Source organism: Lutjanus erythropterus, chromosome 1 (assembly GCF_056507025.1).
Source record: "Lutjanus erythropterus isolate fLutEry1 chromosome 1, fLutEry1.hap2, whole genome shotgun sequence".
NCBI classification, from domain to species: Eukaryota; Metazoa; Chordata; class Actinopteri; order Lutjaniformes; family Lutjanidae; genus Lutjanus; species Lutjanus erythropterus.
In genome coordinates, this window is record NC_139317.1 from 625,345 (window position 1) to 652,012 (window position 26,668).

General features: G+C 42.1%; 1 protein-coding gene across 1 annotated transcript in view; it reads right to left on the reverse strand.

Moving 5' to 3' along the window:
• The window catches only part of hsd11b2 (hydroxysteroid (11-beta) dehydrogenase 2), a 30,923-nt gene extending 10,136 nt beyond the window's left edge, over window positions 1-20,787 (reverse strand). The window contains exons 1-2 of the mRNA XM_084723292.1: window positions 20,418-20,787; window positions 1,319-1,531 (exon numbers count right to left, since the gene is read on the reverse strand). Of these exons, the coding sequence (XP_084579418.1) occupies window positions 1,319-1,531; window positions 20,418-20,700 (496 nt within the window). The 5' untranslated portion in view covers window positions 20,701-20,787. The remainder of the gene's footprint in view (window positions 1-1,318; window positions 1,532-20,417) is intronic.
• Window positions 20,788-26,668: the final 5,881 nt, after the last annotated feature.

A 26,668-nucleotide genomic window follows, 5' to 3' on the forward strand; every position in this document is an offset into this window, starting at 1 on the left:
ATTGATGGGTGTATTGATCTGCAGCAGGAACAGACGTGACGTCAGCATCATGTCGACTGTGTCAAACAGCTGCTGTAAGCTCACCTCCACCTGTCTGTCTCCACCAATCACAGCCTCCCACACTGTTCCAGACAGAATGTGTGTGTGAGTGACCTTTATCACTGGTTCTACTATTACACACACACACACACACACACACACACACACACACACACACACACACACACACACACACACACACACACACACACGGTGTAACCTCAGATGACTCACAGGTCTGAACTGTCTAATTACGAAGCTGGTGGGAGCTGCAGGTCTGAGCCAATCAGGAGACTCTGAAACATGAGACACCTCCTCCTCCTCCTCCTCCCCCTCCCCCTCCTCCTCCTCCTCGTCTTCCTCAGGTGCTCCTCACACACTCCTCCTCACACACTCCTCCTCACACACTCCTCCTGATCTTCCTCCTCTGCTCCTGCTCTTCACTGATTTCCTCAGAGTGTCTGACCTGGAGTGACCTGACACATTGGACACAACCACACAGCAGCTAAAGGAGCAGTCCAACATTTAGTGAGACACCTTCTTCATACAGGAGGACACACCTGTACAGCTGTCCTGTCTCAGCTCACAGACGGACTGTAGACAGATACGCCTGTTACCTTCACACCTGCAGTCACATGACTTCCTTTCCTTTCCTTGATTTCATGCATTCTCTACACTCTGTATTTAAACTTTAATTGTATTATTATTATCTCAATGTTTATTGTCATTCCATGTTATGCATTCTATTATTATTACTTCTTCTTTTTTTTGTACTTTTTACTTTCACCGGTATTAAAGTATATTTTCTCCATGTGAAGATGCTTTCTCTGTATTCTCTTCTCACCTTATCTTATTTTAAAATGTGGGTTTTATTTATGTTTATGGCATCATATTCCTGTTTTTATGTTCAAGTCTTTTTCTATTTTATGTGAAACACGTGGTGCATGAAAAGCACTTTGGCTGCATTTCTTGTAGGAAAGATACAAATAAAGTTTCTTCTTATTATTAATAATAAATGAAAAATAGTTTTTGACAGGAGAAAGTAGAAACAGTTCAGAGTGGTCAGGCTGTTTAAGGAATATGGAAATAAACTGTGCACTCTGGAGCTCCACCCTGTCTGTCCATCAAGTCCATTTTACTGAACATGCCAATAAATGAGACATGAGGGAGCTCCAGTGTGCAGACAGGAAGATGTCCAGAGACGTCTCCTGTCTCATTCAGAGGAGGATGAGTCAGTGGACAGGTCCCTGAACATGTCAGTGGACGGTTCGGTCTTTACCTTTAAGTCCCAGCTTGGCCTTGGTGTCCAGCAGCGCCTGTTGGACCTGCTGTGGTTGGGTGATGTCCACCTGCAGGAGTGTGAGACGGGGGGAGCAGCTCCTCTGCAGCTCTCTGGCTCCGTCTCCTGACATGTCCAACACGGTGGCGAACACCTCAAAGCCCAGAGCGTCCAGATGCTTTGCCGTGGCCTTCCCGAAACCGGAGTCACAGCCTGCAGAGACACACGGACACAGGATGGACTCATTATCACCTGTCCAACAGTCTGTCTCTTTACAGGTGATCTGAAGCTTCACAGACAAATCAAACCAAACAGAGCTAAAATGTCTCCTCGTCCTCACTGTGCAGAGTGAGCTGTCTCATTGTGTTGAACAATAATTTTTTCACTGATGGATTTTGAAATTCTACAGAAACATTTAACTGATGCATCAGCTAAACCTGTTGGATTTGAGTCAAACTAAAACTAAATCAAAATGGAGTTTTGTAAAAATGAACTCTGGAGTGAAGCCACGTCAGGTTCAACACAAAGCTTCAGTGACGTGTTCAGTCACAGAATCAAACGCTTCTTTACGGGAAGAAATTCAGGATTTTTGGAAGCTAAAAAAAAGTAGCAGATGTGGCTTCAGAGCAAGTTAAACGGGGGCAGATGTGTTTTCACAGAGGGGCAAATGAACCCACAATATTCTCCCTTTAAAGCAGCCACACACACACACACACGCACACACACACACACACACACACACACACACACACACACACACACAGAAGAAGAAACAGGACGTGAGCCAAAAACACAAAGAAAAGCCTCCACAGTAATTACTACAGAAATAACCCACCAGATTCAAATGAGCATCTGGGAACAATTTACTGCAGTATTTTTATATTCAGAAGTATTTTGTTCAGGTATTATGTAAAATATGCACATATAAAAATATTTATGTCCATGCAGTGGTGGGCTGAGGGTCAGAAGGTGAAGTGTGTTTGACTGCAGCTCGTAAAGAATCACTCATGTGTTTCACAGCCCGTCAGAGTCTGTGAGAACACGAAAGATTTAACAGTCGATTGGACATGATCTGATCTTACAACAACACAAGTACAGAGTTTAATGTGCTGCAGCAGACAGACAGACAGACAGACAGACAGACAGAAGATGTTCTCCTGCAGCGTCCTCCTCCTGCAGCAGCATCAGATTGGATCAGTGTGTTGGAGCTTTAATCTGCAGCTCAGATCACACTGATCAACTTTCACCTGCGGCACGTCAAACACGGCAGAAGTGTGTGTGACATAATCGTCCTGTTCCCGCTACACTTCTGATCTACTGCAGATGTTTGGATGTGAGGAGGATGGACGTGCTGACAGCTGCAGGTCTGGATGTCAGTTTGCTCCTCAAAAACAGAACGTTACAGGAAATATCTGGCTCCTGATTTACTGCCTCAACATTTGAATAAAAGGGTTCATATCTGCAGAGAGTTCATATCTACATGCAGCATCACTCAGCACAGACTCAACTGATCTTCTTGCCATAAAACAGGAATAAATGTTACTGAAAATGGTGAAATTAATTTATTTCACAGCGACAAAGTAAATCCATGTGTTGATGAAAGACAAACTGACAGAACAGAGGAATCTTCACCGATCAGTCATAACATTATGATCACCTGCCTAATATTGTGTTGATCCCCTTTTGCTGCCTAAACAGTCCTGACCCGTCGAGGCATGGACTCTAGACCCCTGAAGGTCTGCTGTGGTATCTGACACCAAGATGTTAGCAGCAGATCCTTTGAGTCCTGTAAGTTGTGAGGTGGGGCCTCCATGGATCGGACTTGTTTGTCCAGTACATCCCACAGATACTCGACTGGATTGAGATCTGGGGAATTTGGAGGCCAAGTCAACACCTCAAACTCGTTGTTGTGCTCCTCCTTCTTCCCATAGTGCATCCTGGTGTCACGTGTTCCCCAGGTAAGCGACGCACAGACACCCGACCATCCACGTGATGTAAAAGAAAGCGTGATTCATCAGACCAGGCCACCTTCTTCCATTGCTCCGTGGTCCAGTTCTGACGCTCACGTGCTCATTGTTGGTGCGTTCGGCGGTGCACCGGGGTCAGCATGGACGCCCTGACTGGTCTGCAGCTCCATACACAACAAACTGTGATGCACTGTGTGTTCTGACACCTTTCTATCAGAACCAGCATGAACTTCTTCAGCAGTTTGAGCAACAGCAGCTCGTCTGTTGGATCAGACCACATCCGACCAGCCTTCACTCTCCATGTGCATCAGTGAGCCTCGGTCGCCCATGACCCTGTCGCCGGTTCACCACTGGTCCTTCCTTGGACCACTTTTGATAGATACTGACCACTGCAGACCAGGAACAGCCCACAAGAGCTGCAGTTCTGGAGGCTCGGACTCAGTCGTCTACCATCACAATGTGGCCGTCGTCAAACTCGTTCCTTACACTTTCTCATTTTTCCTTCTTCTAACGCGTCGACTCTGAGGACAAAATGGCTGCCTGATATATCTGAGCCACTAACAGGAGCCATGATGAAGAGACAGTCAGTGTTCTTCACTTCACCTGTCAGTGGTCATCATGTTATGACTGATCAGTGTTTTATTGAAGCTCTGCTCTCACAGTGTAAACTGGTGAAGTTTATCCATTAAAAGTGTTTGACAGGCTCAGATTATTGTTCTGACACGGTTCCTGCAGAGATGGAGCTTTTTGTTAAAGATCGAAATCCTTTCTGTTTGACCACAAACAGACAATTTATTGAATCTTTCATTTTAAAACTTGTTAATTTAAACCAAATAAAACTCTCTCTGCTTCTCTGATGATATTTTGATATATTTTCACAAATCAGAATATTTCAACCGAACCAGAGTTATGATTGTTCAAGACAGTTTTTTTTTTTGTCTCTGTCCAGTTTGAATGAAGATGACGATGTTGAAATGACCTGACCTTCTGTAAATGGAGTCTGGTGTGTTTGAACACATGAACTGTTTGTGATTAACCCTTTAGACTCCAGCAGGATACCAACATGTTGCTGCAGTTCACTGAGAATCTTCACTTAGATGAGATCTTTCCTACTCAACCCAAACAAACAAGCAGCTTTACCTAAAAAACAGAAAGAACTCAACAATTACAAGTGGTTTTCATTTGAAAAACACAACTTTCTCTTTAATTTGATACCAAATATGTTGAATTTGTAGCTTTTTAGACCAACATGTTTCTAAAAACACCAGACAAAACGACAAGAAGCACTAAACAGCTGTGATGGAACTGACTGGACTTAACTTTTATAATAAATATGATCCACAACATTTCTCTGAGTCACAGTCAGAGTCTGATGACAACAGATCATCACTGGACTTTCAAAATAAAAGAGAAACGTCCCACACATGAACTCACACGGCTGTGAGAGGAACAAACATCAGACATGTGGCAGCAGGTGGTGTTTCTGGGAAACTTTCCATCCCTCCATGATTCACAGGACTGTTTGAAAAATGTCTGATCTCACAGAAGCTTTTCTAAATAATTACGATACATGTTGCGATGGTTTTGGACATTTTTTGCAATGAAACTGAAGTTAAAGAAACTGCAAAAAATAAAGTTTTCCAACCGTTTTCGTCAAAGGCTTGAGATGACAAAAACAAACAACAACAAAACAAAAACAAAATCTGACATTAAGATATTGAGATGGTTCATCCATGTGGAGCACATTCACACCTACTTCTCAACTGACAAGATTAATTTATTGATTTTCATTATTTTCTGACATTTTATTTTCATATTCTTCAATTAAGAAGATTGTGACAGGATTAAATAATTGATTAATCATTTTGAGTCATTTTTTAATAAAAAAAAGTCTAAACTCTCTGATTTCAGCTTCTTAAATGTGAATATTTTCTAATGAACAAACAACTAATCAATTAATTAAGAAACTCATCACCTTATTAATCAATGATGAAGATAATTGTTAGTTGCAGCCCTAAAAACACAATATTAGGCCAAACATTTCCACCATATTTTATATTGAGATAATCCAACAGTAATCAAGTCACATTTCTTTAATATTGTGATACAGGTAATTAGTAACTGTATCAGATTACATTTTCAAAGTAACCCTCGCAGCCAAAACACTCCTTTGTTGTTGTTGTTGTTGTTGTTGTTGAAACTCTTGAGGGAGCTTTTTGTTCTGCTGTAGATTTATGAACCTGATCCACTGGCTGGTTTCAGTTCAGCTGGAGTGTGAGAGACCTGACAGCATGAAACATGACACACACACACACACACACACACACACACACACACACACACACACACACACACACACACACACACTCTGTCACACACTGTCAAATCTATCTAAAGTGCAAGTCTTCAGAAAGTCTGTGTGTGTGTGTGTGTGTGTGTGTGTGTGTGTGTGTGTTATGAATCAGGTAGTAGTCTGTGAGGTTTCTGTGGTATTTATTTCTGGAGCCAGCAGCAGCGTTTTCTTCTCGGGACGTGACTCTGGACGCCCTCCAAGGACACGGAGTGAAGCAGCGTGCCAACGCCGCCGCGCTCTCGCCAGCAGAGCTCTTTCAGACCCCTGCCGCTGCACAAAAGAACAAACAGAACAGAGAGTACTGCCGCGGATCAGGTTGTAGGTGCTGGGACTTCTGGGAAACTGGGAGAGCCGTGGGGTACGTGACAGGTCTCTGTCTCTGAGGGACTCTGCTCCCTCACTGGGAAAACATATGTGGAGGTGTCGACCTTCACACAGAAACACGCCTCGCTGTTTTAAAGTTTTATTACTGTGTCATGCATATGACTGCTTATAACTGTGTCAGTTCATGTTGACCAGAACAGAGTGATGTGTTCACTCTCCAGTTCTGCACGAGACTAAAGCTGAGACCTGACCTGAACCCGCCTGCTGCTGCTGCAGAGACAGAGGATGCACTTTAGTTATTTCTTCTGCAGAGACACACGAGTCATGTGCAGCTTTGGACAGGAAATCATTCATTCTGGACAACTGAGACAAATCATGTCCAACCACAAAGGTTATATATGCAAAATAATAAAAAAACAAAAACAAAAAAACAACAACAATCATTGATAAGTGATTATTATTTCTCACCCCTTCCTGAGAATTGGGTCAACTCTTGTCCAAAAAACCTTTAAAATGATCAATACCAACACCTCAATTCCAATTTTTTTTCGGTGAAAATGTATTCCTCAAGGATTTATATATATGAAATATTTGTAATTTCTGAAATGTTTTGGTTTGGTTTGGTTCTGGGACATGGAAATGGTGGTCCTTGCAAAATTTCCAAAGATCCTTGGTGATGCCCTCATTAATGTTCCCCACGACCCCCACTGACACTGCCCCCACCCCCCCCTCCCTCTTACACGTTACATTAACGAAATTCTCTATTTTCTATATTTTGCACATTATAATATCCCCTGTATACTGTGAACGTGCATGTTCAATGTCAAACCTTTTGCACTCCCTCATAAAACTGCACAGCTCCGTCCACCTCTGTAAATATCAGTAACATCTGTAAATATTGTTCTTCTGCTATATTGTACATCTTTAGCCACTTGTTTTTTTTTTCTTGTGTTTTACTGTTTTACTTTTCTATTTATGCTGTTTTTACTGAAAGTACTTGCCTTTATTTATATTTCTAGTTTTATGTTTGTATGCACCAACAAACCATTTCTGATTCTGATTCTGATGAGGATGGAAGCATGGAAAACTACAGTAGTTCCTTAAAGAGATTCTACAAGGTTCCTTGAGTGGGGTTCTAGGCAGCTTTAATGAGGTTGTAAGATGCTCGACAAGCTTTTAGGGGTCCCTGAGAAAGTTCTACAGACCTGTAACACTCCAGGGGTCATTGTAAACTTCAAATGGTACTTAGGAAAGTTTTAGGGGCCCTTGAAGATGTCTGACGGGTTCTGTGGGTCCTTGAAGAGGCTCTAGACAACCTTGAGGGGGTTCCATGGATCCTTGTTGTAAAGATGTTTAACAAGGTTAGGGGAGTCCCACAGGATGTGAGACATTTTCAGAATTCATGACCGGACTGGGACGGGACAGGAAAAAAGTCAACAGAAGCAGGAATCACAAAAACAATAGGTAAATTTTTTATATGTAAAAATGTGCCAATCGTCACGTTTCAACTGTGGACGGACGGACATTGGACGGGACAAGATTTTGCGGTCTGATCACCAAAAACACATTTAAATGCAGCTTGTAGAGGAGGGGTAAGTTTATTTGGGGGCTCCTTGTATGTGTGGACATACTTGGCCTGTCAAGTTGAGTGGACATGTCTCAGTGTCACGGGGACAGGACATCTTGTTTCCAGCCTGAGTGATAAGAAGGAGCTCTGCGTCAAACTGTGGTCTTAAGAAAATGACTATATTTTTCTTTAGTGATGAATTGTGTGTTATATGGAGCACGTCTGCAGATTGAATGTATCCCATGATACCCTGGGCTGTGTGAGGACCACACACTGTCCCACATTCTTTATCCTGACCTCTCATAGCAGGCCTCGGGGTGACGAGGACTCGTGTTTCAGACAGACTGACAGAGATGGACTTGGCCCTACCGCCTCTGTGGCCTCTGAACACTAACTCAGGCCCGGCTGTCGGTTCCCTGTAAGAACAGACGACGGGTTCTCTGTGAAACACAAGCTCAGGGGAACATCCCCAAGTTAAACGGTGCGATAAAGACGAAGATTCATCTCCATAAAGAAGACAGTTTGAGGCTGCAGCTGAACATGTGGTGGTGTTATCGCTGCAGGAGATGCACTCGGCTCCGAGGAGGAGCAGCATTACGTAACAGGGCCGGAGCTCCGAGGGGCCCCTCAGATGAAGAAATAAACGTGGATGTGTGCAGAGACAGATGAGCACTGAGAGATGTACAGGACGAGGTCACATCTGTCTCTGGGTGGAGGCCTCCACATCTGCACACAGCAGCTCCACCCTCACGTACAGACACTGAACTGGACAGTGACGGATCATGAGTGAAAAGTGAAAAATTAAAAAAGAAGAACATAAATGTTCCTCAGTGTCTCCCAACAAAATGATAAAATGTGAAATAAGAAGCAACAAAATAGAATTCACAAAAAAACATAAATAAACAAAACATCATCACGTCGGACCCCAGACAGGTCACCTGTTTTACTCAACACCAGATATCCTCGGGGCTGTGAGCTCCGCCCCCTTCTGTTCACATGGCACACCCATGACTGCAGCCCCCGACATGGAGAAAACACAGATGACACCATCATCATCATCAGCCGGATTTCAAACCACAACAAGACTTCAGGAGGACATCAACAGTCAGCAGAGACACCTGCGTCCATCAGAGGAGCAGAGACGCGCAGACCTGCGTCCATCAGTGGAGCAGAGACGCGCAGACCTGCGTCCATCAGAGGAGCAGAGACGCGCAGACCTGCGTCCATCAGAGGAGCAGAGACACGCAGACCTGCGTCCATCAGTGGAACAGAGACACGCAGACCTGCGTCCATCAGTGGAACAGAGGTTCCAACCAACCAAACAAGCAAACAAGCAAACAACTGACAAACCAACTTCAACAATCAATAACAAAAGCAAAACCATGGAGGAAAAGACACACAGGCCTGATGGTTCCACACTGGTGGAAACATAGCCTGGTTTGCTTGGTGGCTCCAAGGTTCCAATGAATGATGAATAGAACCGGTTCAAGAAACAGACCTAATCTGGCTTTGATGATATTTGGGGAATCTTTGATGAGTTAGAGGTCATTGATTACATTCTTAAGATCCTTCAGAGAGAGATTCTAGGGGACCTTAACAATGGTTTAGAGGTCACTGAAAAGGTTCTAGCACTCTTTGAGAAGGTTCTAGGAGTCCTTGCTAAATTTCTAAACATCCTTGATGAGGATGTCCAGTACATTTGTTCCTTGATGAGATTCTAATGAAGTTCCGAGGGATTAGTCAAGATGTTCCAGGAATACTTGAAAGGGGGTTCTAGGCAGCTTTGGTGAGGTTGTAAAGATCCTTGACAAATTTTTAGTTTGTCCTGAGAAAAATCTTGGGGTTCTTCATGAGATTCATGTTTTTCTAGATGAGGCAAGATGAGTCCCCGAAGAGGTTCTAGGGATCCTCTAAAAGGCTCTTGGGGACCTTGAAGAGTTCCTTAATGAAGTTCTGAGGGTTTTGGGGGTCAGTCTTCAGGTTCTCGGGATGGGTGAAGAGGTTTAAGCGTTCCCTGGCAGGGACTCGGAGATTGGGAAACGTTCTGTAGAAAGCTCCTGGTGTTTGTTCCGTTGCATCCTTTTCTTTTTCTCTCTGTGTGAAAACAACATGACCACATGGTGAAGGTCATCGTTGCTTCATCGCCTGGAAAACTCTGTGATAACAAACTGTCGTCCAACTGTGAGCAGAGGTCATGTGACAGGAGGAGAAGTGTGTTTTTCTACCTTTAAATAACTAACGATGACCATCAATAACTCTGTGTAAACATGATGTGGAGCTGCGTTACATAATCCCTCGCTGTGAGTGAGTGTGAGTGATGGAACTTATCGCTGCGATCAGAGCAAAAACGCCGTGTTTCAGTGGTCTCATCGGCTCTGATTGGCTTCACGTTTACATCAACTGAACTCCTGATGAACTTTGAGTCAGAGCCAAGAGACTGAGAGGAGAGGAGAGGAGAGGAGGACGAAGATATTTAAAGACGGAGAGACTGGATGGGGTAGATAATGGTATGGGAAAGAAAGAGGGGAGACATGAAAAAGTTAGTCTGGGATGAAGTGGTGTCAGAAGAAAAGTGAGAGAGAAAGAGCGATGAAAGGAAAAGAACAAAAAGGAAGTAAATTAAAAACATGACAGTGGAGTAAGTAATGACAAAAAACAAAGAGGAGGGATGACAAAAGACAGACATAAGGAGAAAAGAGGACACAATGTGTGAGAGAGAAGGAAAGGATGAAGACAATAAAAGGATGAGACAAGACAATTACAGAAAGAAAAGGAGGCAAGGAAGGAAGAGGGAGGAAAAACCATCGAAAGAAGGATGGGACAAAAAAAAAAACAAAGTGCAAACCCAACAGATTTTAGAATAGAACAGAAAAGAATAGAATGTTTAGGTTGTTGAGTTTTAATGCAGCTGTGTAACTGAAACCTTTGGACGTTTGGATCAGCGTCTCCTGAGAATCAGAGCTGGCGTCCAGCCACAGATCATCTCATTCGACTGATAACTGACTGACTGACGGACAACCAGGAAACTCACTGACACAGAAACACTACAGACAGCAGTGGAGAGCAGGCAGGAGAGATGTGAGCTCTTTATCTCAAACACTGACTCCTTAAGGCCACACCCAGACCACAAAGTATTGTTTTTAGCCTCTTTGGCTCTAATGTTGAACATGCGGACGTGCACAAAGCTAAATGCTAAAGTTGCTGAGCATCACTTGCCCTGTTTGGCTGACTGGCTGCCACACTGGAGGAAAATACGTTCTTTGCTGTTGGAGATGCAGAAATATGAGAATGTTAAATACTTTTTTTTTACCCTTTGCAGAACACAGAGGGCGACCCTGTCATGTGACACTGCAGCGCCTAAGCTAAACCTGCCCCTGTTTTGTAATTTTTTCCAGGGACACTCCAGTAATTTGCATTGCCCTCAAACTTTATTAGAAATAATTGCCATAAACAGGTCCATAAGTTTTGTATATTTGCCTGACACGGCTCAGTTCAGTATGCAAAACATGCATTGTATCTTTAGTTTAATATTTTACACCCTCAGTTGAAATTTAAAATGTAAAGTGAAATATGGCAGGTCTGCAGATCAGCAGGTCTGCATGTCTGTAGGTCTGCATGTCTGTGTGTCTGCAGGTCTGTAGGTCTGCATGTCTGCAGATCAGCAGGTCTGCATGTATGTAGGTCTGTAGGTCTGCGTGTCTGTGTGTCTGCAGGTCTGCATGTCTGCAGGTCTGTAGGTCTGCGTGTCTGTGTGTCTGCATGTCTGTGTGTCTGCAAGTCTGCATGTCTGTAGGTCTGCATGTCTGTAGGTCTGTAGGTCTGCATGTCTGTGTGTCTGCATGTCTGTAGGTCTGCAGGTTTGTAGGTCTGCAGGTCTGTAGGTCTGAATGTCTGTAACTCTGCATGTCTGTAGGTCTGTGGGTCTGCAAGTCTGCAATTCTGCAGGTCTGTATGTCTGCATGTCTGCAGGTCTGCAATTCTGCAGGTCTGCATGTCTGTAGGTCTGCATGTCTGCAGGTCTGCATGTCTGTAGGTCTGTTGGTCTGCAGGTCTGCATGTCTTTAGTTCTGCATGTCTGCAGGTCTGTAATTCTGCAGGTCTGTTGGTCTGGTGTCTGTGGGTTTGCATGTCTGCAGGTCTGTTGGTCTGCACTTCTGCAGGTCTGCATGTCTGCAGATCTGCAGGTTTGTAGGTCTGCAGGTCTGCAGGTCTGTAGGTCTGAATGTCTGTAACTCTGCATGTCTGTAGGTCTGTGTGTCTGCAAGTCTGCATGTCTGCAGGTCTGCATGTCTGTAGGTCTGTGGGGCTGCAAGTCTGCAATTCTGTGGGTCTTTTGGTCTGCATGCCTGCAATTCTGCATGTCTGTAGGTCTGTGGGTCTGCAAGTCTGCAATTCTGCAGGTCTGTATGTTTGCATGTCTGCAGGTCTGCAATTCTGCAGGTCTGCATGTCTGTAGGTCTGCATGTCTGCAGGTCTGCATGTCTGTAGGTCTGTGGGGCTGCAAATCTGCATGTCTGCAAGTCTGCAATTCTGCGGGTCTTTCGGTCTGCATGCCTGCAATTCTGCATGTCTGTAGGTCTGTGGGTCTGCAGGTCTGTATGTCTGCATGTCTGCAGGTATGTAGGTCTGTGGGTCTGCAAGTCTGCAATTCTGCAGGTCTGTTGGTCTGCATGTCTGCAGGTCTGCATATCTGTAGGTCTGTTGGTCTGCATGTCTTTAGTTCTGCATGTCTGTAGGTATGCATGTCTGCAGGTCTGTAATTCTGCAGGTCTGTTGGTCTGCATGTCTGTAGGTCTGTTCGTCTGATGTCTGTAGGTTTGCATGTCTGCAGATCTGCATGTCTGCAGGTCTGTTGGTCTGCACTTCTGCAGGTCTGCATGTCTGCAGATCTGCATGTCTGTAGGTTTGCAGGTCTGTGGGTCTGCAAGTTTGCATGTCTGCAGATCTGCATGTCTGTAATTCTGCAGGTCTGTTGGTCTGCATGTCTGTAGGTCTGCAATTTTGCAGGTCTGCAGATCAACATGTCTGCAGGTCCGCAGGTCTGTAGATCTGCAGGTCTCACACACAGACTGTATGAAAGGAAAGATTTATAATAATAATAATAATAATAATAATAAGAATAATAATAAGAAGAATAAGAATAAGAATAAGAAGAATAAATTCAAAGGCAGCAAAATAAAGCAGACAGGTTTGAAAGTCAGATAACAGATAAAATAAAATAGTACAGCGCAAAAAGTAAAAGTAAAAACATTTGAAGAAATAAACACAGGGCAAATCAGTTCAAACTTAGATAAAATCAGGAAATGCTCTCTGATTTAAAGGAGATCAATGACTCAGCTGACCTGATTTCCTTGGGCAGATTGTTCCAGAGCCTCAGGGCCCTGACTGAAAAGGCTCTGTCCCCTTTAGTTTTCAGGCGGGCCTGTGGAACAGACAAAAGACCTCTGCCCAAGGATCTCAAGGTACGTCGTGGAGTGTAAGGTACTAACAGGTCAGTGACATGTGAGGGAGCGAGGCCATTAAGAGCTTTAAAAGTCATCAGTAAAATCTTAAAATCTATTCTAAAATGTACTGGGAGCCAAAACAAAGACACTAAAACAGGAGTGAAATGATCGTGTTTCCTAGTTCTGGTTAAAAGTCTGGCAGCTGAGTTCTGTTCACTCTGAAGTCTGTTAAGAGAGTTTTGATTCAAGCAGGTCAAAAGGCTGTTGCAGAAATCCAGGCGTGATGAGATAAAAGCCTGTAAAATGTTTCTGTGTCTTTAAAAGATTGTATAGAATGTATTTTTGAAATATTTCTCAGATGATAAAAAGAAAGTGTCCTGTCAGGAAATGTCTAAAATGTCTGGATAGTTGAGAGAAGGAAGATTTGACTGTGTCCAATTCTTTGGTTTATGAACAAATACCAACCAGCAGTAAGTGACACGTGTCTCATCATGGACAAGTTCAGTGGACAGTATTTTTCATCCCAGGACTTTCATTTCATTCACCACATGTAGCTGATGCTGTCGTGGGCCAATCACACGTCACACTGTTGGTGATTGGCTGTGAGAAGAACCATAAAGATGGTCTTTTTTTTTCTACATCTGTGCACAAAAGGATCAAATGCAGGTTTTGGCTGTTTAGTCCAGGATTAACCTGAGCTAAACAGGACTTTGCACACACTCCAGAATATCACTTCAAAAGTTGTCCTTCAAAGTGAAGTCCAGCTTTCGCTGTTTCTGTCCCTCCTGTCACTTCTATGACCTCATTTTTAATATTGTGACCTTCCTGGTTTAAAAAGGTTTGTTCCTACTTTGACGTGATCCAAAAACATTGAGAAAACATATTTTATTAACTAAATAATTCATCGATTGGTGGAATTTTTTTTTTTGCCAGATTGAGCACTAGTTGAAAAATGGGTCCAAACGTACGTCCATGTCCTCCACCCGTTTTCACGTTTGGACCTGTTTTTCAATTGACAAGAATGTGACAGGATTAACAACTAATTTACAGTGTGACAACTAATAACTGATCAATTGAGAAAATAATCAACAGATTGATTGACAATCTATAACATATTTTGAGTCACGATGATTTGTTATTTTTGAAAAGTGGAGTCCAAAACAATAGTTTTGGGAAACACTGTTAGACACCCTGAAAACACCAGAAGTCCACTTTCACCATCCTGCTGCACAGACCTCTGATTGGTCAGGAGACAGCAGACCTGTCAGAATCACTGCCTCAACTGTCAGCCAATCACAATCCTCCATCATCGTCAGACAAACCTTTGCAGGCTGAGCTGCAGATACAAACTGATCTGACACCAGTGATGGATTCATCTGGTCAGAGAGGTAACAGTTTGACAGGTTTGGTCCACACGGCGGCGGCGGCGGCAGGACGGTGGCCCCGCGGCCCCGTGGCGCTGCCCAGTCAGCGAGCCCTGTGAACTGAGCCCTCATCCTTCGAGGAATGTGCCTCGATCGGTCCACTTAGCTTTCTAAGAGGTTTACTGGGGCCTTTTTTTCCAACCTCTGCTCTTATTTCAGAATGACCCCAAGCTGACCTTCAGTAGCTCTCTGCTCAGCCAGTTAAGAGCGAGCTGTTGACTGAGGTGTCGGCGGCGGACCGGGATTACATCTGCTCTCAGATATCGTCTGTTTTACGCTCGCTGGGTCACGAGGGCACGCCGTCTTCCAGCCTGTAATCAGACCTGAGTGCAGCTCTTTTGTTTCCTGCTGAAGTGAACATGGATGTTATATAACCCCCTGCTGCCGTTTGCATACGTGCACTGACGTGTCGACGCCACGTGCACACAGCTGATATTCCAACACAGGTCATGTGTGAATATCAGGGATTTTGAACTGCGTTGCCATGACACCAGACGACCTCCTGAAGCACACAGTTCGGCCAATAGACAGCTTAGTGAGCAGTATATGTTGAGCTGGTGTGGGATTACCTCGGCACGGCACAGAGACGACGTTTGTACGAGCAGAAATCAAGACGCAGTCTGGACGTATTTTATTCCATCAGAGTTAAAGGGGTCATTCCCAAATACTGGGTCGTGACCCTCAGGTGGGTCACAGCAGGTTTTAATTGGATCACCAAATGAAGAAAAGAAGAACTTCTGCAAAATGTAAAAAAAAAAGTTTATGTTTGCAGTAAAACATTTAAAATGAGTATATTGTTTTACTGATGAGAGAGAAAACAAGACCTATTCATTTCACTTAAATACTCTTATTTTGTCTCATTTATGAAGGAGGTTAAAATGTCCTACACTGTAAAAAAAATGTCAAGAAAACTTGCAAGACAAGATTATAAGTTATTAAAACATTTAAAAAATTTTCTCTTTTAGATAAACTCGAATGTTTGAGTTTAAAAAAAAAACAAAAAACAAAAATTGTTTTTAAAAAAAACTGTGTAAACTTCAAGTGAAAATGAATAATAGTTAATATTTTAATATTTATAATTAAATCCATTTAATTTTAATTTTCAGAAGGACCAAAAAATAAATAAGACAAATCATGTTCACAGCTCACAATTTTTGAAATTCGAAACACTTTTTGAGTTTTTTAACTTCAAAGATTCAAGTTTAATTAAAGAAGAAAAGCGATTTTCTTCTTTTTTTTTAAGTTTATTTAAAAACTTCAGAGTTTGAGTTTTATATTAAACTCAAAAGTCTATCACAGTGAGTTTACCTTGAAATTTTGATTTCAATCAACTTGTTAAAGTTTTGTTTTCTTGAGGAGAGGAAATACAACCGATGAGATGACCTGTTAACTCGTTAAGCCTGAATGCATTTATTCCTCAGGTATAAAGTTTTTAACGTGTGTCAAGATAATATAAGATTATATAATTATATAATATATGGTATATATTTATGCACAAATGAAGTCTCCCAAGATTTACAGAGAAAGCCTGTCGTGAACTGGGTCATTTTAAAGAAGATGGTTATAACAGCTGTATTATCAGTCGTATTTTAACACATTTTTAAATTGTCTGAAGTTGTGAATTCTTTTGGGACAAGGCTGATTTCTGACATGGAGACAGTTTTAATAAGAAATTAACTGGAAAATAAATTAGAAATCGATGTCCTCTCATTGCCAGATTGATCGCTGGTGGACCGCATGGACGTACGCTCCAAAACAAGACATCTGAGGACGTCTTCTTGGACTTTGATCAACTAATCGATCAGTGGAAAAATTATTGCCAGATTGATCCCTAGCTGTTTTTGTTCGTGTGCTCCACCTGTTTTCACATGTTTGGAACTATTTTTCAGTTTTTCACCATTTTTAAAAGTTTTAAATTGTTTGAAGTTGTGAATTCTTGGCTGTTTTCTGACACGGAGCAAGTTTAGGCATTTAAAACAATTAAAAGCAAACATAAAGAAAACATTTGCACCAAAAACTGGAACTAGAGTACTGATATAAATCATTTTTAAAGTTCTTTTTTTTTTTGTAGGACAAGATTTGACCCAGTTCTCATGAGTGGGTGAGCCATAATAATCACATGTTTTTACATGCCCTGAAGAACACTATGACTTAACTCGTAGGCATTAAGCTGCTAATTAAAGGCTGTCTCTGGTTATGACTTACCGATTGCAAAAGTACAAATCTAACTTTCCCTTCTTGTTTTTTAATCCCTTTAAAATGCGACCTGATGTCGGTGCTAGACGAGACGTCAGAGTTACTATAAAAGGTACAACAAAAAGGTCTGACCCACATCTGCTTTTTAAAAGCTCTCCATGTGAACAGACGGGACGTGTTACACTCATTGCAACAGCTCTGATTTTAAACTTATTGTGCGTTTATTAGATCCAGTTACTTGGACAAAAGCAGGGTGCAGTTTAAACCTCGCCGTCCACTCCTGGATATATGTGGACATCAGTGTGTTTCTCCTACAGGACTGTGGGTGCTCGTGTTGCCCACGAGCTGCTGAACTCCTCCAGCAGACGTGATCATACGTGACTGAACTGAAGTCATGGTGGGAGCTAAACTGAGCTCAGGCTGCAGTCCAGCGCCCTGCTGCCCAGAACGCCGCCACCACCGCCGCTGCCTCTCTGCTTTATATTGTGTGAACGTGACGCCCAGATGATGTTTGTGTGACCTACATTTCTTCCTGATCCCGATCAAACAAGGACTCCTCCCTGCGTGGGAGGTGACTGGTGGAGACGTTGACCACACCTTTGATCAAAGTCTAAAAATATTTGCAGTCATGAACTCTGCTGGAGGTGTTTCAAGAAGGCAAAGACAAGACTCATGACAGGGTTAGTTGTTGAAGGCTAACTAAACTTTCTTAATGTGATAAAAAAAATCATTCTAATGTCCAGTTCAGCTCTGGATGCTTTTCTTTTCATAAAGACAGAAAACCCACGTGAAGAAGTTTTAGCTGCTGGTGCAGGAGACTTAATCAGTCCCTCCAGAAAAATGTGATGTTGCACAACAATTTTGGGTTTTGAAAAAAAGAAAAAGAAAAAAAAAGAGATTTTAAAAACAAATGCTCACATTAATTCACTGTAACAATAAACTTCAAACTTAAACTTTTCAGTTGAAGCTCTAACAAACATGAGGTATTTTTTTATTATTAAAATTAATCATTTCTGTCCTGTGAAAAAACTCAACTCTCAAAACTTTGAGAAAATTTTGAATCTTTGAAAGTTTTGAAATAACCTGAATAAAGTTTTTGCTGACCCATCTTTTGTTGAGGTAATTTACTTTTCTACTTTAAAATAAAAAAAGAATCTTCAGAGTTTTAGAAACCACCCAAACAATCATATTCTAAACCTGATTTGTCTTTATTTAGATGCTTGAACATTAAAAATCTTCTCAACAAAACATTAGTAGTTGGTAAAACTCTTTTTCAAACTTTTGAGTTGGGCAAATATATTGAATTTAATTACCTTGAAATGTTAAGTTTTCTCAGCTTTTTCGTTGAACTTGTTGCAGTGAGAGATGTGAATAAAAATTCTTGCATTTACTGAAATATATTTGAGCTGACACCAAACTGTACCCTTTATTTCTCACATACGAGCAGCACGTTAGCATGTCGGTGCGGTGTTGAGAGAAATCAGTGTTTGCACAGCTCCACTGTAAGATCCACTTCATCACACAGTCCTGAGTGAGTGTGTAACTGTTCAAAACTGGAACGTTTCCACTTTAATCTCTGGCACTTAGTTAAGACGATAACGTTGGAGCGTGGAGGCTCTGACTATTTCCTGGAAACTGTTGGCCGGGACACGCTGAACATGAAAAGACTTGTGGAAACAGTGAAGTTTTAACAAAAGAAGGAAAACATCTGGAGCTGCACTGATTCTGATAATCTAAAAATAATTTTAGGACAAGATGACAAACAGCTGCTGGATTTAACTTCTCACATGTTACAGAAGACGGCACTTTTAATTCACCTCTGACCTCTGACCTAATCCATACCTTTTTTTTTTTTTTTTCTGGGAACTTCTTTATTAAACAATTACTACTTGTTTTGTCCATAATATATAAGGTGAGAAAATGGTGAAAAACTGATCCTGTCATAATCTTGTCAGTTGAAAATTAGGCCCAAATCTTTGGACTAATCAATTAGTTGTTTGGTCTTTAAAACGTTGTCTAAGATGATGTCCTTAACTGTTCAGACTGATTAACTGATTATCAAATAGTCCCTGTTTTTTATTTCCTCCCATTAGGAAACGAATATTATAATAAAGGACATTTTTAGCCTCCTCCATAAATGAGACAAAATAAGTACAAATATATATATATATATATATTTATAATATACACATTTTAAATACTTTATTAAAGGTGAACTACAGATATTAATCTTCCATAATCATGTATTTATTTGACAGCTAAATTAAAAGCCACCTGTGACCCACCTGTGGGTCACGACCCAGTGTTTGAGAAATGACTGTTCTAATGGACCAAATGATTCAAAGAAAGAATAAAAGCATCACTCAGTTCACCTCCATTATCTTAAATTAAAAACAGATCACACCTCCAGGTCATCTACAAACACAACCGCAGCTGAGAGCGTCTGGGCGTCTCCATGGCGATGCCTGTTTTTCTACCTTTCCCAGTTTGGGAAAGTTTCCACCGTGTGCAGATTACAGCAGAGTACAGTTACTGAGCGCCGTGTTATTAAACAGTCACATTAATCTGCAGATCTGATTATCTCGTTAACCACGACACACAGAGAGCGCCGGGGCCGTCGAGCCAGCTGGCAACGACACACACACACACACACACACACACAGATCCATAAACTAATCAGTGTGTTATCAGGCTCGTTTCCACGGCGCTCTGATAACACAAAGTGGGACAAAAACACTCAACAGTAACCTATGAACACACACCTTCCTCCTCCTCCTCCTCCTCCTCCTCGGCTGAGGGGAATCCCACCCCCTCACCCCCTCCTCCTGCTGCCTATTGTTCAAGTTTATCCCCCAACACACACACACACACACACACACACACACACACACACACACACACACACACACACACAGAGTCTGTGTGGGATCAGATCACCTCCTGATCTGAGCAGCAGCGGTACAATGGTGTTTTAAAGTGGGTTTAGTACAGCGTGACCTCGTCTCTGATCATTTACACTCACACAAAAGATTACGAAACTTTTCCTTTTAACCTCTTAAAGTCTGAACTTCCCCCAACAGTCTCTCTGAAAATCACATTTTAACTCTCTGCTGCTTTACAGAAGTTACTTCTGCAGCATTTCTGACACATTTCACTCAAAATTCCTGGAAAAAACTTTTGGAAACCTTAAGATATGTTCTGGTTTTTAATGAAGCTGAGGTTTTAAAAACTGTGAACAGCTGGAAATCTGTTCTAATTTTAGCAAAAATGTAAAATAAAAATCAGTCTTTCTCTTTGGAAAACTTTGCAATCTTTTCTGGAATTTAAACTTTTGTGAGTTCGAAGTTGAAGTTATGATCAGGCTTTAAAAACTGTGATTGCTTGAAAATTTGCTCCAATTTGAAGAAAGATATCACTTATAGTAAAATAAAATGGACAAATTGAAGTTTGTTTGGGAAACTTTGGGATCTTTTCTGGAATTTAAACTACATTTTTGTGAAGTTGAAGTTATGATTATGTTTTAAAAACTGCAAATGGTTGAAAATTTAATCAAACTTCTGGAAAAAAGTAGCTCAGGTTTTTTCTCATGAAAAATGCTCAGATTTATTAAACTTTAACTTCTTTAAATAAACAGTTGTTGTTGTTTTTCATGCTTCCAGATGAGCTGAGCGATTTCATGTCTGACAAACACATGAAACCATCGAAGCTTCTCCTCCCAAAAAACTTCATATTAAACTAAAACCCACAATTTTACCTCCACAGATTGAGGTCTAAAAAACGACTCTACATCCACACCTGAGAGAGTGGGCGGAGCCTTCTCTTACCTGTGATGAAGACAGCCTTGCCATGGGTGGGCAGGGTGGCGGGCGGCGGGCCGGTCCTGGCAGCGGAATAGAGACAGCACATGAGTCCGAGCAGCGCCAGCAGCAGCACGGCGGGCAGGCAGAGCGCCCACAGCCGCTCCACCAGCACCGTGGCCCCCAGCCACGCCACCAGGGGCGGGGCAGCGCTCAGGTGAGACGCCAAAATCTTCTTCATGGCTCCGCCAACAAACACAGTCAAAACAGCGAGGTAAATCCAGAAAGGAAGAGTGTAATCTTCCATCATAAGAGGAAGAGGAGGGTCACCTGATTTATTCACCTGTCACCTGTGAGAGCTACCTGTCTGTCTGTCTGTCTCTCTGTCTGTCTGTCAGTGTGTCTGTTCTTTTCTCCTTCTTCAAAGTCTTTAAATGAAAACACCAAAGAAGAAGAAGAAGAAGTCAGTCAGTCTCCTCCAGTGTTTCTGTCAGTCTCTCTCCTCTCATTTAGTGTGAATGTCTCTCGACCGCTCTCGCTCTTTGCTGAACACACTGTGTGTGCCTGTGTGTGTGTGTGTCGGTGTGGAGCTCGTCCCCTGCCTCTCTCTCTCTCTCTGCTCTCTGTATATATAGAGGAGCTGCAGGAGGAGGAGGAGCCCCGCATCTAATCTGCAGCCCACACACACACACACACACACACTGAAACACACACACACACACTGAAACACACACACACACACACACACACACACACACACTGAAACACACACACACACACTGAAACACACACACACAGACACACACACACACTGAAACACACACACACACACTGAAACACACACACACACACACACACACACACACACACTGAAACACACACACACACACACTGAAACACACACACACACACACACACACACACACACACACACTGAAACACACACACACACACTGAAACACACACACACACACACACACACACACACACACACACACTGAAACACACACACACACACACACACACACACACACACACACACACACTGAAACACACACACACACACACACACACACACACACACACACACTGAAACACACACACACACACACACACTGAAACACACACACACACTGAAACACACACACACACACACACACACACACACAGAAACACACACACACACACACACACACACACACAGAAACACACACACACTGAAACACACACACACACACACACTGAAACACACACACACACACACACACACACTGAAACACACACACACTGAAACACACGCACACACTGAAACACACACTGAAATACACACACTGAAACACACACACACACACTGAAACACACACACACACACACACACACACACTGAAACACACACACACTGAAACACACGCACACACTGAAACACACACACTGAAACACACACTGAAATACACACACTGAAACACACACACACACACACACACTGAAACACACACACACACACACACTGAAACACACACACACACACACACACACACACTGAAACATACACACACTGAAACACACACACTGAAACACACGCACACACTGAAACACACACTGAAATACACACACACTGAAACACACACACACACACACACACACACACACTGAAACACACACACACTGAAATACACACACACACTGAAACACACTGAAACACACACACTGAAACACACACTGAAATACACACACTGAAACACACACACTGAAATACACACACTGAAACACACACACTGAAACACACACACACTGAAACACACACTTAAACACACACACTGAAACACACACACACTGAAACACGCACACTGAAACACACACACTGAAACACACACACACTGAAACACACACTGAAACACACACACTGAAACACACACTGAAACACACACACACTGAAACACACACACTGAAACACACACTGAAACACACACACTGAAACACACACACTGAAACACACACACTAAAACACACACACACTGAAACACACACACTGAAACACACACACACTGAAACACACACACTGAAACACACACACACTGAAACACACACACACACTGAAACACACACTGAAACACACACACTGAAACACACACACACACTGAAACACACACACTGAAACACACACACTAAAACACACACACACTGAAACACACACACTGAAACACACACACTGAAACACACACACACACTGAAACACACACACTAAAACACACACACTGAAACACACACACTGAAACACACACACACACTGAAACACACACACTGAAACACACACACTAAAACACACACACACTGAAACACACACACTGAAACACACACACTGAAACACACACACTAAAACACACACACACTGAAACACACACACTGAAACACACACACACTGAAACACACACACACACTGAAACACACACTGAAACACACACACTGAAACACACACACACACTGAAACACACACACTGAAACACACACACACCGAAACACACACACTGAAACACACACACACTGAAACACACACACTGAAACACAGAATGAAAACCTCGTATCTCCAGAAGACTTTTTGGAGGGAAAAAGTTTCAGTTCAATGATTTTAAAGTTAATTATTGAACATTTTTTATTAAAAGCTGAAAAATAAAAATAAAAATAATAAAATAATATCTGAACATGTGAAAAGTCTCTCTCTGAAAAATGTAACTGAAGTTAAAAACCAAAAACACGACTAAAAATGTGTGATAAAACATACAAAAAACAAAACTGTCTGAAAAACACAAAAAGTCCACGATCTACGATCAGGAGAAACTCACATAAAATAAATGTCTGAAAATCATCAAGTTGAAAAACTTTCAAAACACACAAAAAAGTCCAAAAGACATCAGAAAACCTTAAAAAAAAAGTCACTAACATGAGAAACATGAAGTCCAGCAGCTGGAGATACGAGGTTTACACTGGACTCCTGTGTTCAGACGTTAAAGGGTTAAAACTCTGAGACTTTTTTCCTGAAATGTTTCTTCATTTCCTAAAAACTGAGAACAGAAACTGAACAAACCATCAAAACCATTAAAACCATCTAATCTGTCATCTAAACCAAACTTTGCCTTCAGACATCACACACACACACACACACACACACACACACACACACACACACACACACACACACACACTACAAAGAGCTGGTGAAAACACTGTAAAAATCTGTCACTACAGTGAATAATGGAGGCGGGACGAACTGTTTACACAGTGGAAACAATATCAAGACATAAAACATGTCGACAGGTTTTTAACTCCTTCATGTCCTGAAAAAAAATGAAACGGAACGGAGTGAAAAAGTAAATGTACTGTAAAAAATATCCAAGAACAAGTAGAAAACAGGTACTGACCAATCAAACAAAAGAACAGAAGGAAATCAGTCCTCTTCGACACCTGTCTGACTGTCTGACTGAACTGTGGTCCTCTCATCTATTGATCCATCTATTGATCTATTCTAGCAGATCCAGATGGGTTTCAGACTCACGGTCAGTCTTCGTTCAGTAGAGTCTGCAGACGGTCTCCAGTTTTCATTATTAAAACATTTCGGAAACGATTGCAGAGTTTAAAAAATAAACTCCATTGCAGAACCAATCAGAGGTCTTCATGTCGGGGCAGTGACATGTGACAGGTCACATGGTTTGTTACACAGAACCATCTAGGGAGAAAAAAGGCAGGTACTTTCAAAGAAAAAAAAACACTTGGCAGGTGAATGGATCCATCTGTCATGTCTAACGCAGGGCAACTTCAGCCAATCAGATCAACTCACCAAACTGAAGCTGAAGCTGACAGGAAGAAGAGCGAAAACATCTTTTCTTCAATAAAAATCTTCAGTGTCGTTCTTGGTTCTTCTTTCAGTGAAGGAATTCTCTCCAGCTCTGATAGAACTGATGCTGTCACAGTATCTACGCTAACCTCTCTGTCTGTTCCAGACGAGTCGCTTCCATGGACGCTTCTTTTTGTTGTTACACCTAAAACCACAATCTGGATCAAACTTTAGAAAGTCTGGATGGCAAAAAAATGTCTGACATGCAGCCTTTGCAGATCAGATCCAAGACACATTTCGAGGTGGTTTGAAATGTGGTTCTGATCGGATGCATCTCAGTCCCGCTGATCTCCCAGTGACTTTTGAGTCATTCTCAACGTGCCACACGACCAGAGTGAGTGAAGCGCATCATTTATCGGCCATTCCTCCTGCCTCTGTTTTGGAAAGTCACGTCAACAGTGTATAAAATTACTGACACCTACGTTGTTGCCACAGCAACCCATGCATACAGTTTGGTAATGTCTGGACACACAAACCTCATCTGTTCACCTGTAAGTTACAGCAGGGACATTCTGAGAAACAAATCCTTTGGACTTTGGATGGTTTTATAGTTTTCCCGTACATAAGTGTCTTCGAGGGTCTGCGTGATGTAAGTGTCATCGTCGGAGGGTGTACATGTAGGCTCTGTTTGGACATCCACGTGTCCCCAGTTAGTTGTGAACGCACAAACTTGTCCAAGCAGCAACTACAAACATTGATCATGTGTGGAATGTGTCCTCCAAAACAGACTCAAGAAAGCTCAAGAACCCACAGGCCTGGAGTCCACAGCTGTCAGGTAACACGTCCGTTTGTGAGAATAATCCAGCCTGAGGTGTTTCCACCTGCAGAGTTGTGTGTTACAGTCATTGTGTTACATTAAGTTAATGATACCAGTGCTGTTGAAAATCCAGTTTTTCATGAAAAATTTGACAAATCTTGATCATATGTGAAAATTATGGACAAGTGTCTGTTCTGGTAGATGATGTCACGGTTTAAAAAAATAAGATAATATAGATAAAAATAAGGCATTGACACATTTAGGGCACCTCAACAGTGAACTGGAGATGAACTGGCATCTCTCCAGCTACCAGTCCATGACCTGTCAGGAGGTCGAGCAGCTCATCTTCTAATCAAAGGACCAACTAAAACCCAAGTTGCCCCCAATGGTGCAAATGTGTGTTTGTGTGCACGAAAGGGTGAATGTGACGTGGTCGTAAAAGCACCTTCAGCAGTTGATTGACTAGAAAAAATGAAAGTCTGTTTCACACCTGTAAATGTAGGTTCAGACCAAACAAGGGGGATGTGAAAGGGCCCAAAGAGTGTTTTCACACCTCACCTGTTTGACTCTGTTAGAACAGACCCTGATGTGTTCACCTGGTTAGTTTGAGGCTGCTGTGAAAACTGTCAGTCGAAACCCGGTTTGGACCAAACAACCGGACAGAGGATGTTTTCACACCTGTAGTTCAGTTCATTTGGTCCAGACCAAAAGGAAAAAAAATAACTTTTAGTTCTGTTCCAGTTCATGTTCACATCAACTTTTTACAACAAAGCATGAAGAGGAGACGCTCATTACCTCGACAGTTTAGGTGACTGTCATCCTGCATCATCAGGAAATCAGATTCTGGTGTTTGGCTGAACTTTCGGCAGAACTTTAATGCCCCTGGTGTGTTTAAGACCTCACAAAGAAGTAATCAATTATAAGCATTATTTTGAAAATTGCTGCACATTATAGAAAAAGGAGGCATCTTGTTAGCTGACAGGAAACTGAACACCTGAGTGTGACGGCGTCCTCGCTGACCTTGCTGACACAAGCACAGCAGTTTGAACAGCTTCTGACACGTTAATCAGGAAAAATATCCAAGCTGAAGTGCACGCCTGTTACTAAATATAGCAACGTGTCTTATACAGATACATGATCACCTCCTGAACAGATTTCACAATCAGCAGATCAGTTTATCAGCAGTTTAGCTTTTCAAATCATGACAAAATCACATCTTCTGTTATAAAATCCTGTGGTTGGTGTAAGATTGTATAACATTAAATAAGATGGTGGACTCGGATGCTTCAAAATGTGTTTTTTATAGAGCAAAAGAGTTGAAACAAACAAATCCAGCGAAAAATGAGAAACACAAAGTCCAAAAATACCAAATCCAGTAAATATCACAAAGGTCTGACACACTGGACGATTCAAAAGGACAGAGAACTAATCAGGCACAGGTGGAACTAATGGTCATCAAAAAGGGTGGGAAAAGGACAGGAGGTAAAGTCAAGACACATGAGGGTGGACGAGGACTACAAAATAAAACAGGAAATGACCAGATAGACTACAAGACTGTAATAAAGAGTCGGTTTGGACCCTAACTGAGACCCACCTTTTCAGGCGGACTCGGTCCAGTTCTTTAGTCCGCAC